The sequence below is a fragment of the Gymnodraco acuticeps genome, unplaced genomic scaffold, assembly GCF_902827175.1.
Source record: "Gymnodraco acuticeps unplaced genomic scaffold, fGymAcu1.1, whole genome shotgun sequence".
NCBI lineage: Eukaryota > Metazoa > Chordata > Actinopteri > Perciformes > Bathydraconidae > Gymnodraco > Gymnodraco acuticeps.
The window spans coordinates 3,348,855-3,366,895 of NW_022990047.1; the positions used below are offsets into that span (position 1 = coordinate 3,348,855).

Sequence of the window (18,041 nt, forward strand, 5' to 3'; positions counted from 1 at the left end):
AAGTTGAACAGTTGTGTGGGTGTTACCACCAGCAGATGAGGGAGAAAAGAAGATTATTCCTCCATGCTGGCAGGACACACTGTCTCATATAGTATTTTTAACAGAAAGACGTGTATTCAAGCATTGAGAATTTCTGTTTACAGATGGTATATTCATATTATCACACATACCCACTCATGTAGTGTTTGGGTTGTGTTGTAGAGCATGTGTATGGAATATGCTTTACCAAGTGTGACTGATGTCTAACCTGTGCTCGTCCAAACTGTAGGATCCGTGGTTTATATCTGTTTTAAAGGGACTGAATGGGGTCCGTTCAACGCAAAAAGGATTAGGCTATTTTCTGCTCAGCTCAGTTAAGATGTAGCCTCCGGCAGGTCTGTTTGGAATCGTTACACTGCAGTGTGAGATCTCTTCATTGTTTGGTCAAACACAAAAGTGCTGTCTGCAGCTTTGTAGGGAAGATGATCAGATAACATTTTAATATCTTTGGCAGAGAAACACTTTGGAAGAGTTCTCAGTCCATCATCAGGCAAATGTCGACAGACAGCGTATCTGTCATGACCGTTCATGCCTAAAGGCAATTAGAGTCATCAATCCATCTGACTTTCATATCATTATGTTGGAAAACACTCATGCAGAAATAGAGCAAAGGACATATAAACCCTACAGAATGAGGGGCCAGAAATCTAAATGTATTTTTACAGTAAGGTCCCCTCCTCTTCTCTCTGTACACAAACTCGCTCGGATCAGTCATTAGCCCGCATGGTTTTTCATACCACCGCTACGCTGACGACACCCAATTAATTCTGTCCTTTCCCCGCTCAGAGACCCAGGTCGTCGCACGCATCTCTGCTTGTCTAGCTGACATCTCTCAGTGGATGTCTGCTCACCACCTCAAGCTCAACCTTGACAAGACTGAACTGCTTTTCCTTCCGGGAAAAGATTGTCCCACTCTTGACCTAACAATCAACATCGGCCCCTCTGTTGTTTCCCCGACTCAGACTGCAAGGAATCTGGATTCAAGAATTTTGCAAACTATTTCACTGCTAACACTGTGTTATTCAGCATCCTTAACCTCTCTCTCTCTCCCTTACTTTCTCTTATTGGCGACGGAATTCAAGATGGCGCCTGTGTCGGCTCGCCGCTCCACCAGCTCTCTGCTTTTAGCTATCCTGTTTATATTTTTATTTTATGTTTGTCAGAATGTCTCTGCTCTGTTATTTTATGATCGCCAAGCTCTCCTCCACCTCAGACCCTCACTGGAGCCTATATTACTGCCCGGACATGCTTCTGGCGGCCAGGGACCGTTCCCCCTGCCTCTGCTGTTGGATATCCCCGGCTGCCCTGCATCCCGCCTCGCCAAAAGCGCTTCAGACGACGGGGAAAGCGTGGTGGTGCACTGGTCCATCTTAAAACTCACATGATGGCTTCTTCCAGGACGTATCAACACCACGGACGTCACGGCCCTCCCGCTGCACGCCATGTGAGGGAGCGCTGGATTCGCTCCGTCTTCCCGGAGCTGCGGCCTCTGCTGAGCCCGCTGGCAGCCTCTCCTGCCCGACTGGCTGCTCCCGGCCCGCGCGGCGTTGAACACACACATCTCCGTCAGCTGAGACGCACTACAGTACACCTTCGACAAGCCCGGAGCAAAAACTTTGCATGGCTTTATTAAATGCTAGGTCAATAGCAAACAATACGTTCTTGCTAAACGACTTCTTCACCTCTTGTGAACTGGATTTTATGTTTCTGACGGAGACCTGGGTCCACGCTGGCGAGTATACACCGTTCTCTGAACTTCTTCCTCCTGACTGTACATTCTTCAGCTCCCCCCGTAGGCCTACCACCGGCCTCGGTGGGGGCATTGCATCAGTGTTTAGAGCTAGCCTCCAATGCCGATTGCTTCACCAGTTCACCCTGTAACTAGCTATGCTAGCTTTGAGTTGCAGCTCTTTGAATTAAACCCGGCCCAAGCAGCTGTCATAGCCTTGCCTCATCATACACAGTCTGATATGGAGGCACTTCAGCAAGCCGACCCCGTCCTTCAGGAACTCTTGGTGTTCTGGAGAAGGAGGCAGCATCCAAGCAATGATGAGAGGAAGCAGTTGTCCTGGCAAGCATTGGCACTGCTCTGCCAATGGGACCGGTTAGTTGAGAGGAGTGGGGTCCTCTATCGCCAGATCTTTTGCTCTGATGGGGCTGAAGCAGTTCTGCAGCTGCTTTTGCTAGCTGCTTTGAGAGAGCAGGTGCTCACCGAAGTCCACCAGAGGCATGGCCACCAAGGTATTGAAAGAACCTTGGAGCTACTTAGGCAGCGGTGTTACTGGCCAGGTATGTCCTCCGAGGTGGTACATTGGTGCAGCAGTTGTGAGAGGTGTCAAATTGCCAAGGACACTCGACCAGCGGCTCCCATGGGACACTTGCTGGCTTCTAGACCCAATGAAATTCTAGCCATTGACTTCACTGTCTTGGAGCCCACCTATAGTAGGTTGGAAAATGTCCTTGTAATTACAGACATTTTTAGCAAGTACACTTTGGCCTTTGCCACCCGCGACCAACGAGCCTCCACTGTGGCTCAAGTTCTGGTCACAGAATGGTTTTCAAAGTTTGGTGTCCCAGCCCGTATACATTCAGACCAAGGCCGAAACTTTGAGAGCATTCTTATCCAACAACTTTGCAGCCTCTATAACATCGAAAAATCTCGCACTACTCCCTACCATCCGGCAGGCAATGGTCAATGTGAACGGTTCAACCGAACCCTTCACAACTTGCTGCGTACTCTGCCTGTGTCTCGGAAACGGGATTGGAACTCTTGCTTGCCACAACTACTGTATTCGTACAACACTACTCCCCATCAGTCAACTGGTGAATCTCCATTCTTGTTGTTTGGACAAGAGCCAAGGCTCCCAGTGGATTTTCTGTTGGGTAGAGTCCCTGATCCAGTCGGTGGTCCTGTCCATGAGGGGATTCAGGAGCATCAGGCAAAATTGCAAATTGCCTTTGAAGGAGCTCAAGAGAGGTTAAAAACTGCAGCAGAGCGCAGAAAGAGGTGCCATGACCAGTATGTCAAAGATGTCCCATTGAACGAGGGCCAGTTAGTCTGGTTGCAAGATTGTGGTGCAAGAGGGCGCCATAAGATCAGGGATATTTGGAGTTCTGTCAGGTATATAGTGGTGAAAGCACCAAACGGCGGTTCGGTGTACACGATTGCACCTGCAAACGACCTGACCAAAACCAAACGGGTCAACCGCACTTTGTTGAAAGCTGTGATTGGCACACACTCCAGATGGTCTCCAGATGATGTCCCTGTCCCTCTCTCAATTCCTCCTGACTCACCACAGTCAGATGATGAGCTTTCCTTTGATGGTGACCTGTGGGTTTCAAGAAATGAAGCTCCGAATCCTCCTTCTACCAGATCAGCTGTGGTGACCCCAGAAACCCCTTGGTGGCTGCCTCCACCATCTGACGAAGCCTCCATTGAGGCCGGTCCTTCGGTAGCTCTCGCTGCCATGCCAGAGTTGCCTTCCCCTCGCTTGGCTATCCCTCCATCCACTTGCCCCGAATCTAGCGCAGTGACCTTGCGACGGACACCACGGTTAACCGCTGGGCAGCATCCTAATGTCCATCATCTCCCGAGAGCGTTGGGAGAATTGGCGCCTGTGGCTAAAAACTCTCCTGGTCCGGTGTCTAACTCGGTGTCTGTCATCTTTAGACCTTGGGCCGAGGTTAGCTAACCTGGGCTTGATTTGTACATCATCGGGGCGACGATGAAAATGGGGGGGGTAGATTGTGGCAGGATGAGCAGTAAATAGTGTTGTAAGGCATATTATTTTTAGCCTATCACCGCCAGGGGGTACCCTATAAAGGAGCAGAGGCTTCTAGCTGGCGGCCTCTTGTTCGCTGGTGCCCAGACCAACCCACTTCCGTTCTTGCCGTGTTTTGCTTCCGCCACCGGCGTAGGTATGTTGTTGGAGAATAGTTGGCTTCAGGTAAAGTTTCGCAATTTATCATACTTACGTGTAGTCACGTTTTGTTTTGTAAAGCGGAGGGTCTTCCTAGCGATGCCCGTCAAGTAGCCGTAACATAGAGAGCATGAAACTCTCTCCTCTCTACCTGATCGGTATGTACGGCGATTTGTTCAGTCCATTCACCACACCTTTCCTGAACATTAATATTATACTTGTGTGTTTATTGTTAATCTAGGGCCAAGCTAAGGCTTTAAAGAACCGCTGCTGTTTTGCTGCATCGAAAAGAGACGGGTTTCTGGCGCAGGGTCATCACCCGTACTGCTGATCCTGTGTGCTGCTAAGTGCTAGTTGATTGTCTGCGTCTGGCTATCGTGTCTGGTCCGGTTTGGCATTGCCTACGGCAGTATCATCACATGCCCTACCGATCCTGTGCTGCTGGACACTACTTAGATTGTTCGCCTTTGGCTACTGTGGTTGGGCCGGTTTAGCGTGGCCTACTCTGTACTAGAGGTCCGCTCCCCTAGTGGTATTTTAGTGACTGGACTGCTGGGCTAACTCCTTCTGTTTAGTTATTCTTTCCTTCACCAATTTCAACTATTTTGTTTACTTTGTTCCTTTTCATTAATAGTTTATTTTTGTTTATTCCTATTTTCTTTTGTTATTTTCTTTCTTTTCTTTTGGCTTATTTTATACTTAATTAGTGTCGATATATCTTTGGTCAAATCATTGTTTGTTTATATGATTTTGGTTTAGGTTTTCTTTCTTTGCTTTTTGCATAGTTTTGTTTATGCCGCATGATTGCGGCTTATTTTGGTTTATTTCATTTTGAGTCATTCTGTGTTTTTGTCCCCCACTTATTGTGTTTTCCCTGGTTTTCCTGTTTTAGTTACTGAGAGCTGAAGGTGGTGGTATTGGTGTCCGAGGTGGTGGCTTCCCCCTTTCCGTGTGCTGTGCTTCCCCCGGGTTTTTGGATCTTTTCTCCGTGTGATTGTGTGAGTGTGGAACACGTGTGACCGGGGTGACTTAAGTTTGTTTTTGTGGGATCCCTCTACTCATTCGTTGACCCTCTCCCCCACTGGTAAGCCTCAGCCCCCTTGTTCGTTCTCCCTTTTGGATATAGCCCTGTGTGACTGTTTTTATAAATTGTATTTTTACTATTGTATACAAATAAACTGTTCTATTTTTGATAATTGAACCACGTCTCTTGTTCCATGAGTAACCGAACCTGTGTGTCCTAGTGACTTAAAACTTGTCACATTTCCCTGGGTGAAATTCCCGGGGTGGCGTTGTCGGAGTTAGTGGTTTAACCAAACTGTTAAATTAATATATTTATTCTGCGGCCACTGCTACAAACGCTTCAATCTTTCTTGAATATTTTAAATTTCAATCCGAATTATCTGCACGGGCAGCCTGCCCTACAAAAACAGCCAGGTGAGAAAATAAATTACAGATTTCTCTAGTTTTGAAAATTCGCAAATACATATTAGTGCTGAAAGGTAGCTACTGAATGGCCATTGCCCATTGTAAAGTTTTCTGAAAAGGACATAAATGAACACAAGGAGATGCAAAGTGGTGTGGGTAACTGGAATACAAATTAGTTAAAGTCTGCCTAGCAATAAAACATGTTAAAACTAGAAGGCACTCCGGAAGCTCAGTCCTCCGACAAGGCCATTTCCATAAGTGAAACATCATGTGTATTCGCGCTATGATTTGGAACTGATCCATAGGTAATGGGCTCTTCCTTTGAGCAGTCTACGTCCTTCTACCAAGTAACATTCAAATTGGGCCAGCAGTTTTACCTTGGTCCTGCTGACAAAACAAAGCTAAATCAAACATCACAAGCAAGGGGCTTGAAAGCAATACAATTAATTTCATGGAAAACTGAGCAAGATTATAATACAAGACTCCAGGTGATCGGACTACCTCCTCAAATCAATTGTGTCTATTATTTTTATAAATGGTTAGAGTATAGCAGCTTTTAATCAAACTTTTTCTTGGGTGAAAAAACAATAGCAGGAAAGTATAGAGAAAGCCTGAGGAATCTGGTTAAAGAGTGACATCCCTGCCGTGCCAACATCACCTCCAAAAAAGTCTGCCTGCTGTCTGGTAGGTAAACAAGCTGTCCCCGACAGAATAAACAAGATGAGGGGGGAGCGGAGTTACATTATTCAGGCTTCACAAAGGATGGCAGCTTTGCAAACAATAATTGATAAACCCAGTGCAAACAGTGAAGGGCATTTATCTGCAGTGTCAGATGGCCAGAGTAAATAAAGAACACATATATTTTTCCTCGAAGATTTCTCTTGTATTCTTATTGTTCCTTCTCCACTCACAGCAAACAGTCAACACATGTTTGTCAAACTGTCAAGGCTGAAACAAGTCTCATAAAAAGGATTACACAAGTTTTCTTCTTTACCAAGGTTCTTTACTTTACAACATTTTAATTGCTTTTTTTCTGCATAGAGTGTAAATCTCTGTGCAACAGTGGATTGAGAAACAGCTAGGGTCTTATTTGACGGACTCAAGTTTCTCTGTTTAGAAATGTCTTCTGCGCTTGACTTCATAGGACGGACTATATATTTCTTGTCAAAAAACATACTTGATATAAGCCGATGAATCCAGATGCTTGAGGAATGTCAATTCCACAAAATGTTGTGTATTAAAATGTGTCAGCATTGAAGTCAGTGCAGCGCGTTGCGACCTGCTGTGTCAAAACACTGTTACAGAGGCGCGATAACAGCGACGCAGGAGGAAGCCGTCTTCTCTGATTTGTGTTCTCCTTCAGTCTGATTTGTCCTATAGCGCACCCTTGACAACTCAGGTTTATTACCTCCATACAGATATAGATATGCGTGCAGTCTGTGTGCAGCAGGCCCGGGACAGGCATTATCATCTGCATTCACGTACTCAAACAGTGAATGTCTCAGGACTAAGAAAACACATGCCGCCAGCCTTTTGGCCAAGGACACAGCGCACAAACATTACTTTACCCTGTTGCCATTTACTGGTATCGCGGCCTGAATTCTAATTGGATTAAGACTTATTTTCTGCCAGCCAAGAACACAATATATAGCCCAGTGGCATATTTTAAATGTTGTGTTTACAGTGTGGCATATAAACATTTAACCTCTGTGGCTGTCACATTTTGATTTAAGTAAGTAAGTAAAATTATGAATGAATGTCCAATCAGCCAGAAATCTCTGAAAAGGGATAAAGTACAGTTTGAAAACAAGTACAGTTTTTGGAATGATTTGTTAATATGTAAAACATTTGAATGTTTTATTCATGAGAAACAATCCAGGAAAGTTTTTCTTCTATCAGAACATCAATTTGTTGCTTAAACATTTATGAATCTATTGACATGTTAACTAACATTAATAATTATTTTCCCAACCTTTTCAAATGTAAAACATTTAATTTGAAGGAGTAATCTAAGATTGCAGGCCTTTAAACAGCTGTACCTGACTGATGTGGATTATAATGTTTTAATTGATTGAAATGAAACAATTTAATGATGAACAGGTGTGTTTCTTCTGCAGCATCTGGTGCAGTGCATTTACATTTTGTTCCTATCCATTGTATTTTTGCTGAAGAAGCACTTTCATGGTCAGTAAACACATTTCACCACCAAGGACAAAGCAATTTGATAGGACGAGAGGGACGGGCCAACACTCCTCTTGGTCTTTCTCCACGCCATCAACCAGACGAGCCGCTGCACCCCTTCCTTCATCTTCTCAGCCTTGATTTCGAGTCACTTTACTATCCAGGGGGCTGGCGGGTTGGTTTGGACTGAAAGCACACAAGGCTGTGCTGCATGCCAATCATTTTTCTCAATTAATGGACCCCTGTGAAAAGTTCCCTACAGATGCTAACAGCTCTCCACAGGCAAGTTAGAGGAGAGATGGAGACAGTTTACAACCTGGAAGGTGACATTTAATCACCACAGCAAAAACCTCACCCCTCAAAGAGCTCCAGTGGTGTGCAGTTTTTATGCTGAATGAATAAGATCTGATATATGGGATCAGTAAGCAGTTATAGGCTTAGCAGGGCAAGATTATGATCTTTATCGTCTTTCATTTAATGATCTGTTTTACCCAGTCAGGACCCCAGAGGTGTCAGGACAGTGAATATCATTCAGTGTTACTTGACTAAAGGACTCAAAACTTTAAAGATTTTAATTGATTTTTTAAAGATTTGGAAATTAAATAACTGTTTAGGGATTTTTTATTGTTTAGATTGTGACGAGATTGTAATGTATTTATTTAATTAAAACAAATTGATACAGGATGAATACTTTCTGAAGAATAATGTGTATCCCTACAGACTGGGTGATGATTCAATATTAATTTCATGTTTATAAATCTTAGTTAACTAATCCTGTGATCTTGAAAAGGAACAAAATGGTCGACATTAAACCTCATAAATAATAGATATGGAAACAAAATTATGTTTTATTATGATGATAAAGCTGGATAATGATTAAGGTTGAGGTTTTTAGAAAATGATAGCATTCAGGTTTAATGACAGGCTGCGGGCAGGAGGTGGAATCATTCCTGTTTGTCTCTGCCATTAGACCGACTCTCTGCGCCCAAATCACACCGACATAATGCGGAGGAATGGAGAAAAAAATCGAGAACAAAATTACACAAACATTGACATGATACAGCACAAGCGGATTACCTGCTTGGCAAAACTTCAAGCAGCCTTCAACATGGCCTGCACAGCCTTCAACAAAATCTGCCAGATCTGCCAAGTCAACACTACAGAGCCTCTAAGGAGGAACCCGGAGATGGGAATTTAAAAATCAGCCTTGCGTGTCATCAGTACAAATGAACTGGCCTTCATGGCTGTGGAAAATAACCTCTTCTGACTCTCCTTTGCTTTTTGTTGTCCTATGAATATATTCATATCATCTCATAGTGAGGGGGTTGTGTATTACTCACTGTCGCACCGTATTACTTGCTGCTGATTTACATAACTCATTGGATATCATTTGCTCCAAACATCGGCGTAGACACATAGACACACCCATGCTTTTCATTTCCTATGCCTGTAAATTGATCCTGTCAGAGGTAATCGCTGTGGCAGTTCCATCGACATGGGTAGTGCAGAGTATGCAAGTCCAAATCTTTGCGCCCTGTGTGCTTGTATTGTTGTGTGTCTTTCTGAAGTAATAGCATGGTGCAGATTGGGAGTAGAAGTGAACCAGAGGCAGGGAGTAATCCCCTCCAGTAGAGCTTTGTTCCATCAGCAGGACAGAGTGGGATCTACTTTGCTCTGACAGAGGGCTTGGGGTCGCTCTGCGTGGTTGCTCTAGCTGCTGGCAAGGACAAGAAACAAGGCCTCTGCTCTGAAAACTGCTGATGCCAGCCTCTTTCAAGATGAATAAATACTGTAGATGAATAGATCATATTTCAGATAAGGACAACAACAAAAAACAAAGAGAGATAGATGGATGCCAAAGTTCGACTCAGAACCTCTGCGCAGAATCTATATTCTCATACGAAAGTTTCTACAATCTCATGAAAACTTGCTAAGCTGATTTCTCTTCTCCCTCTGACCAACTGCGCTTTGAAACCCGAAATAAAGAACAAAAACAAACAACTACAAAAAGACTTGGTGGCAGTCGTCCCAGAAAAAGGGAGAGATTTGAGACAAATCCTGCTGTGCTATTTCAGAAGCGGGATGAAGCTTCTCATCTGCTCCAGGGGGATTCGGCTCAGGCAGAAGACCGTGGTGTTGGAGAAACATGGGAGAAGGGAGGAGGACGTGTTTTAATGCGACCAAAGACTGGAGGGGAACGGCATGAATCACTGAGGGCAAGTAAACAAGGATTGTATTAGCAACAAATAAGTGGCTGTGGGGCTAGATGTTGAAATGCAGCTGCAGCAGCTTGGCGTGTTTACTGAAGCAAGGATGGAGAAAAAAGGGAACAATCTTTCAAGACTTTGCAGAATGACTGCACCAGTGCCTTCAAACTTTATATAATTGGTTTCTAAATGTTAATGCTGTGGCCAAAAGCACTGAACCAAAAGCTTTATAGACTTGGTGCCTTCTCAACACTGTCTTTCGCTGTCAACTTACACTTGGACAGGGGTTATTAAGTAAAAAAATAAAAAAATAAATCCCACTCCATTTTATTTCTCAGTTTATTGGTGTGCTTGCCACTCTCACAAGGAAATAAAAAATGTCTGCTCATGTATGCCAATTTTCTAAAGATTGAAAGTTCATTTTGAGGCAGTAAAGATTTATTCCTAGTAGTGATGTTGCCAGTTTTGCTGCTTTTTCCAAATTACCTGTTCTCATTTCGTTGCGTGTATCTTGGTTGGGGGTCAGCATCTCCATCATTAACATCGTAGCTGGCCTCAGGGTCCTAAGAGAAACCAGAAAATGGTTAGGGCATCAATCACGCCAATTTTAACTCCATGTAATTAACTTTGTTCCATTTTTCTCAGAAATGTTCTGTAAGTGGGGAGGCTTTGTCATGCCTCTTTGTATTTTTGACTTACGTAATTGCTGATGAGGTCTGGGTGGTCCTTTTCAATTCCATCGTCCAGGATTGTCACCACAACACCTTTCCCTGTGTAGCCTTGGGCCCAGGCTATTTTGGTATTCAGGTCTTGATGTGACGGGGTGGTCTGGAAGAGACACAAGGCTTTTGTTCAGCTGTCAATCTGCTGTGACGGACACTTCCAAGACAAACCGGCATTAAAGGACTAGTGTATAATGTGTGTGTGTGAGAATCAATCTGCAGAGTCGACACAATTTTATGATAAAAACAGAAATGCTCAATAAAGGAAAACCACAAAGACCTAAAAGGGAAGAAAGATCAGAGGTGGTTCATGTCTGCCTCCTCGGCTGAGCTGCACAGTGTGAGCTACATGCTGTAGTTACGCTGTCAGAAGAAAAAAACTGAAAACCTGTTGCAGGTCAGAAATCGGTGAGAGCATTTCCCACTCTCACTGAAGAAATAGGGGGAAGGGAGGCAGACAAATAGGGGGATACGGAGTGGTAAAGCTTGATTTGGATGAGATATTTGGCACAGTGAGAAGTATAAAGAGCAGTGAGCGCCGGAGGTGAAAGAGATGGTTAAAGATAAACACCAGTAGAAATGGAAAAGACATCACATACAACATTCTCTGCCGCTTTTCTGTTTCCTGCTGATTTCTCTCCACAGGGCACGACTCCTGCATCTGCACTTCTCCGAGGATGCCTGGCTGCTTAGGTAAGTAGCTTAAATTCTTGGAAGTGGGCGTGGAACACACACACACACACACACACACACACACACACACACACACACACACACACACACACACACACACACACACACACCACACACACACACACACACACACACACACACACACCACACACACACACACACACACACACACACACACACACACACACACACACACACACACACACACACACACACACACACACACACACACACATATATACACACACACACACACCATGCAATACAGATCTTAAATAAATGTTTGCTAGAAACTGATGAAGCCCATGTACCAGAATAAACCAATATAAAAGCCTTTGATAAGAAAATATTGGTCCTACATCCAAGACAACATTTCAGCATTGGTGGATTATGGATTAAGCCAAAGCATCTTTGTTTGGTTTTAAAATCAAAGCTGCATGGAATATTTTATTTAGGAGAAGAAAGGGTTTCCGCCCTTAGACGATTAGAGGTATAATGCTGAATGGCAGAGGTGGTTTCACAACTTCTATTCGCCTGGAGATTTATGTCTAGGATAGTCAATGTTGTCATTAATCCGTTGCAGAGACGGAGGTTTTTGTGCATACAGAAAAGAAAAAAGAGCAGATTAGGGCAAATTGAAGCATCTCAGAGGAAAAGCTGTGAATTCTGAAACAGACACATTGCCAAGACCATTTGCTATCAATGTTTCACAGGTGATACAGTTTAGTTTGGTGCTGACATTTAATTTTCTTTTCAACCCAGCATTCTGGGATGCATTGCATTATATCCGTGACTGTGAAAACCAAATGCTGGTGGTGAAGCAGCTACACCTAAAGGCTGCAGGGTTAGTACAAAAGACAGCAATTCAATTTATGCTCATCAGAGTGACCATGAGGGAATTAATAACTTCTGCTGCTGCGATAATGAATACATCTTCATTTAGGTGTCCTCACAAGCTTCTGCAGAGTGGAAACTATTGAGTGGTGTTCAGACAGGACTGAAAAAGGAGACGTTCAAGGTTTAATTAGAAATAATTGCAGAGCTGTAATGTTTCAGGACAACACTTTTCTATGAGCAAATCTGAATGCAGAGAAGCACCATCTCCCTCGCCTCAAAAACTTAAAAGGCACTCCAAAGGAAATACAAAAACATGAAAAACCAATAGACAGTCTATTGACTGATGTATTGTAGCTCTTAAATTATACAGCGAAAAACACTATGTTTGCCATTTGAGAAATAAAACACATACTGAAGGGTTGACATTTTGCTTTAACGCCAGACTAATTAGGACTAGGCTATAAAGATAAGAGACCATCACACACCAGGTACCACTGCTTGGGGAAATCGGGGTCTGTTGGGTCTTCATAGATATCCCTCTTCTTCCTTTTTTTCACCACTTGCTGCTCCGCCCACAGGACCTGGGGTGTACAGACACAGAGAAAATTCATAGTTAACATAATTATCTTCACATGCTATTGTGTCATTACTAATGTTCTCATTTCAGAAAGTGTTGCAATGTCCCACCGACGGTGAAAAAACATGGCCCCAGCTGTGTTCCAATAGCAATAACCAGACTAGAAGCAGAGATGTGAAGCAAATCTAATTTATTTCCTTCCCTGATGCTGAGGGAAAGTGGCTGCCGTACAGTGAGCCGGAGAAGGGGCCTTTGAAGTCCTGGAAGCTGCTGGGCTTTGCAGAGGACAGGTATGGGGGGGTGACACTAAATGTCAAACAACAAATAGTATATGTCATTTGATAACAGCAAAAAACTGTTCCAAACATCCTTGCCAATACGCAATAGTGAAATATGCAATGTCTGTCTAACGTCTTCTTCCGTGCTTTTATGTATATATTTTGACAGGTGTTTGACTTTGTGTGCATTATTGTCAGTTGTAAGAATGATTAAAGACACCAATAGACTTTCATATGTGTTCAGATCTTTTTCCAGACAGCCAAAAAAAAACGAATTGCCACATTTGATATGCAAGCTGTGAGACAAAATCATATTAAGACTGGAGGTTTTTATCCGTATAAGTAACACTTCTTAAAAAACAGTGTACAAAAAGACTCCTATTTCCATAAAAAAACTGAATTGAATATGACAGAGATCCAAACAATGAGAAGTATCTATGAAGAGCCTTGTTTACCATGAAGAAAAGTGGATGTAGGTGGAAAGACCTGTGGCGCTACTTTAACAAACATTTTTCAGCTATGAGTTGAACCTTAAGGAGCAACAAATTCAAACCATATATTTTTAAATTGGACTGCTATTTCTGCAGCAGAGGGAATTTACATAGACACCATAGAAGAGACACTTATCTTCCGAAGCAGTTTTAGCAAAAGCTGTTTTGCATTATTATTGTCAGAGATAAATGCCTCCTATGCAAATGAGTTTTTGCTGAAGGTGACAAAGCCTAAACTCATTCTACTTCTGTGTCAAAAGCACTCAAGTGAAGCATGTCTAAACTTGTGAATCTCCTGTACAATACCCGGTAGATACTGAAAGTCCAACTTGTTGCTCAAGTATAGAAAGTTATTTCCAACAGTTTTTTCCCCTCTTTGCTTGTTGCCGTCAGAGTTGATTTGAGTAGTGATTCTTCTCCTCTTGTTTGATTTCATGATTTCATGCTCTCACAGCAGAAAGCACGTGGTCTGAATGAGAACCGGCTCGGTGCAACTACCGAGGGTGGTACTGCTCGTAACCTAGTTGAAAACTTTGCCTCAGAGAATGAAGCCATTAACCTTACTCACGTGACCCAGGACTAATGAACAATCTCATTACATCACATTTATAACTGCACACCACATTATTATTGCAGCAAAATTGCAACCCATAAATGAATGAGATGATGGTCTGGATACTGTGGAAAATATAGCTTCTCATTTATAAAGCCCATTCATGCAAATGATGAAACTTTTTACACATTCATTCAACTCACATCTTACTATATTACTGTCATTCAGCGTAGTAGAAACAATGTCATGAAATCTTATTTTTAAGGTTAATTGTTGAATATTTTGTGATTACATGTGTGAAAATCTACTCTTATGGAGAAAAACAAGGTCTAATCGATGTCTTTCATAAGAGCCAGTGATGGAGAACTAATGAAAACACAGCGGTCTAGAAGAAACACCACCCTGAGGTGAAGGACAAGGACAACGAGTAGCCCAACAAAACCCCACAAAGAAGCAATCACGGTCTAAACGTGGCTCAGGTCTGCGATCCGCCTGAAAAAAAACCGATTTGTTCCATCTCTCACACAACGTCCTGAGGGCTTCTCTGTCTGATGATGAAGGAGAAGTCGAGCTGGACTCTTTGTAATGCCGAGAGACAGACGGAGAGACAGCCTGAGCTTTGATCTATAAATCTGCTTACACAATTTATGGAGAAAGATAAAACATTTAAAGGACAAGTCTGGTGTATTTCAATCTTCTTTTGTTATTATCAATAAACCCTGTGGAAAGACAGAAAAACAACAATAAATTCACCCGAGAGTGGGCCCTAAGCCTGATGTAGCTTTTTCCTTCCTGTGTCTCCAAATATTATTGAAAATCTTTTAACTGTTTTATATTATATTAAACTGAATATATTTGGGTTTTAAACAGACAGAACAAGACATTTAAATCATAACTTTGGACTTTGAGAGTCTATGATAGACATTTTCTATTATTTTCTGACATTTAATTAAGGACTAATTGAGAAAATAGTCAACAGATTCATTGAGAATGAAAATATTCATCAGTTACAGCCTGTACTTTCCTTAACCATTAAAAACAAATCCTATGAATAACAGGATAATTGTAAAGCTCCAGCTTTCTCAACATATTCAAATTAAACAATCTGAGAGAGATGGACCACCTATGATGATTTGATGCCAACAAACACTATATATCATTATTTATTTCAGTCCCTCCTGTGACTCATACTGAAACATCTACAGTTGCAAGAAAAAGTATGTGAACCCGGGGGGGACCCAAGTTCCCATCAGCAAAAACACGTGGGTTTGCTATCCTGGCTCCAAAATGGTGGAATGAGCTTCCCATTGACATCAGGACAGCAGAAAGCTTATACACCTTCCGGCGCAGACTGAAAACTCATCTCTTTCGACTCCACTTCGAGCGATATAATTACTAACAAAGCACTTATATACTAATAAAGGACTGGCTTATCTGAAGCCAGTTGAGTAGCACTTGAAATTGTTTTGCTCTATGAAACCTGATGTACTTATATGATTCTGTTTTCTTCAAGTTTGTATTTTGTTGGTCGAACGCACTTATTGTAAGTCGCTTTGGATAAAAGCGTCAGCTAAATGTAATGTAACCCTTTGGATTCTCCACACATAGCGTTGTGTGTTCCTTCCAAACAACTCAACTTTGGTTTCATCTGTCCACAGAATATTTTGCCAGTAGTGCTGTGGAACATCCAGGTGCTCTTTTGCAAACTTCAAATGGGCAGCAATGTTTTTTCTGGACAGCAGTGGCTTCCTCCGTGGTGTCCTCCCATGAACTCCATTCTTGTTCAGTGTTTAACTTTTACGTATAGAAGATTCATCAACAGAGATGTTAGCATGTGCCAGAGATTTCTTTAAGTCTCTAGCTGACACTCTAGGATTCTTCTTCACCTCATTGAGCATTCTGCGCTGTGCTCTTGCAGTCATCTTTACAGGACGGCCACTCCTAGGGAGAGTAGCAACAGTGCTGAACTTTCTCCATTTATAGACAATTTGTCTTACCGTGGACTGATGAACATCAAGGCTTTTAGAGATACTTTTGTAACCCTTTCCAGCTTTATGCAAGTCAACAATTCTTAATCGTAGGTCTTCTGAGAGCTCTTTTGTGCGAGGCATGGTTCACATCTGGCAATGCTTCTTAAGAATAGCAAATTCAAAACTGGTGTGTATTTTTTATAGGGCAGGGCAGCTTTAACCAACACCTCCAATCTCGTCTCATTGATTGGACTCCAGGTTGGCTGACTCCTGACTCCAAGTAGCTCTTGAAGAAGTCTTTAGCCTAGGGGTTCACATACTTTTTCCACCCTGCACTGTGAATGTTTACATGGTGTGTTCAATAAAAACATGAAAACATATAATTGTTTGTGTGGTATTAGTTTAAGCAGACTGTGTTTGTCTATTGTTATGACTTAGATGAAGATCAGAACACATTTTATGACCAACTTATGCAGAAATCCAGGTAATTCCAAAGGGTTCACATACTTTTTCTTGCAACTGTACATCCTGAGTATGGACCAGTGGGTTTCACAATGACAGCCACAGACCAGCTTGGAATAAGATCATGACAATGGTTGAGGAAATAAAGAATATGAAATACCACTTCTTTTACAGTAAGGCTCAGTAAAGGGCACATAAAGTACACTCTTATAGCCAAAGAGAGATGGATAGATGTATGTTAACGTCCCTCAGAAACACTGCTCGCAGTATCCTGTCTTACACTGCGTTTAACCAAACCAACAGCAGCCACCTCAATGCAAATTGATTTTTGTCCTTCATGGAGAAAGTGCAGGGTGTGGAGAGAAAATGACAAACAGCCCTTTGCAAGCGTAATAGTAAAAGCATTTGCAGCTGCCAATGTCATCTCGCCACTGTGTGATTATTCAAAGGGGATGGTGATAAGCGACATGTTAGCACCACGGAGCAGAGGAAACGAGACAAAGGAGCTAATGTGAGAGACAGCGGCTGGATTACTGAGAGGAAACACTGTAACAAGCCCAGAATTTAGCATTGACTAATCTTAATCCAACCATTATGTATTCAATGCCTTTTAAATGTGTTTGCTTTGAATCAGGTGAGGCGGGAACCCTTGGTTACCTTTTTGCTATGGTGCAGATGTCACACACAAATATGAATATACAAACGTGCGTAGATAAACTCATGTAAACCAAAACCCACTCACTTATGCTGCTGTGTTTTTTGGCAGTGGTCACGATTTGCCTGAGGTTTGGTTGGTTTCTGGTTGTGTGGGTGTCAAGTAACCTAAGGACAAACTGTTGCTCCTTAACCAGAAACATCAAGCCCTAAATAGCGGGAGGTTAAAGTATTTTTCTAACTTGAACCACTGACAGAGACCAACCTGTGAGACGGAATCTCTTTATCTCCCCGGCTCTACTGTGAGGGCTCAACGTTTAAATAAAAGAAGCTTTCTCTCCCAAGTGGAATCGCCAAATGGGACAATATCAAGACCATTTTAGCCACACAGTTAAACTCACATTCCATCATCCAGATTAACTATACCCTTTGCGAGCCTCTTATTAAAGATGACATCCATTTGGGATTGACCGTTTCTCATAAATCCTGCAGTTCTGCCTACAATTCATTTGTTATCCCTCACCAATGCGTACAACTCTAAATTCCAGTATAGTATGTCATTAAATCCATGGTAAAAGTACAAAAATGCTTGCCTTTTTGACTGACCAATAAAACTAATTAGTTGCAGAATTTGAACATTGCAAAGACATTCTTATGACCATTTGAATGCTATAGTACTCTTCTAGCTCTCAGGCAGACACCTTTGAACCCATAGGCTGTCAGAGGCTTGTTCACATCGCCTTAGCCTGACCCCCTACAACACTGGCCTCACTGAATGTCACCGTATCTCAATAATGATGTCTCTGGGCTTCAGCACTTGTCAGACCACATCAGTCTTCTCCTCCAACAGCTTGACATGGGCTTTGGAAACGAGTTCTCTTACTGATCTTTTTTACATCTACAGATGGCCCTAGATTGTTTTCACTGTGTAACTTACCGTAACTTACCTTATTGGCACACATCAGGTATGGCTACACAGTCTTTGGGTACAGCTTTAGATTTTAAGCATTTTCCACTGCTGTGTCTAGA

General features: G+C 42.5%; 1 protein-coding gene across 6 annotated transcripts in view; it reads right to left on the reverse strand.

The window, feature by feature from the left end:
• furinb (furin (paired basic amino acid cleaving enzyme) b) overlaps window positions 1-18,041 on the reverse strand; it is a 119,296-nt gene that overhangs the window by 25,434 nt on the left and 75,821 nt on the right. For all 6 annotated transcript variants that reach the window (XM_034215762.1, XM_034215766.1, XM_034215761.1 and 3 more), the window contains exons 4-6: window positions 12,513-12,608; window positions 10,475-10,603; window positions 10,262-10,338 (exon numbers count right to left, since the gene is read on the reverse strand). In XM_034215762.1, the coding sequence (XP_034071653.1) occupies window positions 10,262-10,338; window positions 10,475-10,603; window positions 12,513-12,608 (302 nt within the window). The remainder of the gene's footprint in view (window positions 1-10,261; window positions 10,339-10,474; window positions 10,604-12,512; window positions 12,609-18,041) is intronic.